At 32.9% G+C, this 2,024-nt stretch overlaps 1 protein-coding gene across 2 annotated transcripts in view; it reads right to left on the bottom strand.

Moving 5' to 3' along the window:
* Positions 1-851: 851 nt before the first annotated feature.
* Positions 852-2,024, bottom strand: part of LOC108740083 (tetraspanin-9-like) — a 15,845-nt gene continuing 14,672 nt past the window's right edge. For both annotated transcript variants that reach the window (XM_018474276.1, XM_018474277.1), the window contains one exon: positions 852-1,009. In XM_018474276.1, the coding sequence (XP_018329778.1) occupies positions 962-1,009 (48 nt within the window). In that variant the 3' untranslated portion in view covers positions 852-961. The remainder of the gene's footprint in view (positions 1,010-2,024) is intronic.

Raw genomic sequence — 2,024 nt, 5'->3', positions numbered from 1 at the left:
ACAGAATGTCGACCGGTGGATGCTGCCTGGTCGCCGCTTCTCAAAAACCTAAATTTTTATTAAACTTTTTTAACATATCATCTATGACCCATTACACACTGTGGGCTCACGATCTAGTGAGTATTATGGATTTCGAGAACCTATGCAGCAGCTGATCAAAAGAAAAATGAAGATTGGTGAGAGCACACATTTAATGTGGCAAAACTAAAACGCCATCTTAATTAATTCTAAAGTGGTACAATTTTAATTCAAATACTTGTACATCCTGTAATGTTCGTGGGTTTAACAAAATTTAATTTCTAAGAAGAAAACTATTTATTTATACTAATTATTATTGAACTTAAAAACACTATTAAATTATTACTAAATTTAGGTTATGAATTATTCTAATTATTTACACTACTGTTAAAATATCACTATTAACTGCGCTATTTATTTCACTTCTATCACTGCCAATTTATTTCTTGATTCATTTCTGCAACGGTCAATTTATTTCTACTCCTCTCTCGGCGATCGTCTCTTCCTTTATATACTCTTTTGTGTCCTTTCTGGGACTTTCTCGAGCCGCCCGGAAAAGTTTCGTTTTCTTTAAACTGTTTAATTGCTTTCCCGGAACGCAGGTACGACACACACGTTTACAGATACGGCGCATATGAAGAAAGGCGCCCGCGGCTAGTCGGCGAATTGATAAGCCGCTTACACACACGTATGCCCGATCACACACAAACACGCTCGTGCTCGCTACAATACTAATTTTAATCCCACTATGGAACGTAGTTCCTATTACCTTTTCAAAATAACATAAACCGTAATTAAATTATTTTTATTTATAATTTGCGGTAATTATAACTTATAAATTAAGGACATATTAAATTTTAGTAACATTTATGAGACTAATATAATAGGTATATAAAATTTAATAATTAATTTTTCGGTATTTTTTTGAGGGTATGTCTTAAATTTACATTATTGAGGACAGCAACGATAAGCACAAAGCACTTACAACAATCTAAAACAGAATAAGAAGGCATTCATTATTAGACGGCTAAAGCTCTGGAAAAAGAAAGAAATGGAGTGGAAAACTAGCTTTGTGGTTTGAGTACTAACCAGAGGCGAACTGGCTATATAAATATAACAATGGGTGCAATTATATTGGTTGGTTGGTTTATGATTTAATTAGGGACTTGCTAAAACATCCAGCGCCGTGCATTGCTTTAATGGGATTAATTTAGATGCTATTGGGAGGAGGAAGTTCACAGTCGGTCCATTTCACATTTTAGTAAGATCAACACTATACCACCTGTCCGCCTCTGGTATTATTATTAATAATAATAATAATAACCAGTGGAAACTGAGAAGTCCAAGATAATAATAATAATAATAAAAAAAAAACGAACGAGTGATATAAAAACGTCGCGTTGTTACATACCCATCAAATTTAACATGTGTACATTTGTACCTGTACGATGACGCGAAAGAATGAAATGTTTGCCTTTATTTCATTCACTTTGTCAGTCCGTGACGGGCTTCGATCGAAAATAATTTCAGATATGCTAATTAATAATCGTAAAAATTGAGCGGACAGTTAATTCCACTTCTCAAAGATCTTATAATGTTAATTAGAGAAGATGCGTATTTGTATATACGTACTAATGCACGACTACGACTATCTGCATATTATTACGTTTCTGTTTGCGTACTTATGTGATGACTTTTATTTTCTTTAGCCTAAAATTGTTTTCCTTTATGTTAGCTTGTAATAAAACTGCTTGTAATTTTTGTGACCATAAGTATGATTTGATTAGGGCTTCACACAAGAGCGAAATTCTTCTCATCTTCAGAAAGCAAGACGAGACGAGACAAGACGAGACGTTTTGGAAAATATTATGGGCTATACCGTTGTTGGTCTCGTTAAATTTTTTTATGAAATTTTTATTCGAAAAAATTAAATGTGTAAAATTAAAAGATTTATATACATGTACAAATATTCTTGTATAAGAGCGTAATAAATATATATGTAGTTG

This window comes from Agrilus planipennis, unplaced genomic scaffold (assembly GCF_000699045.2).
Source record: "Agrilus planipennis isolate EAB-ADULT unplaced genomic scaffold, Apla_2.0 scaffold168, whole genome shotgun sequence".
Classification (NCBI taxonomy): Eukaryota; Metazoa; Arthropoda; class Insecta; order Coleoptera; family Buprestidae; genus Agrilus; species Agrilus planipennis.
The sequence above is the reverse complement of the archived record's forward strand: the minus strand, read 5'-3'. Positions and strand labels throughout refer to the sequence as shown.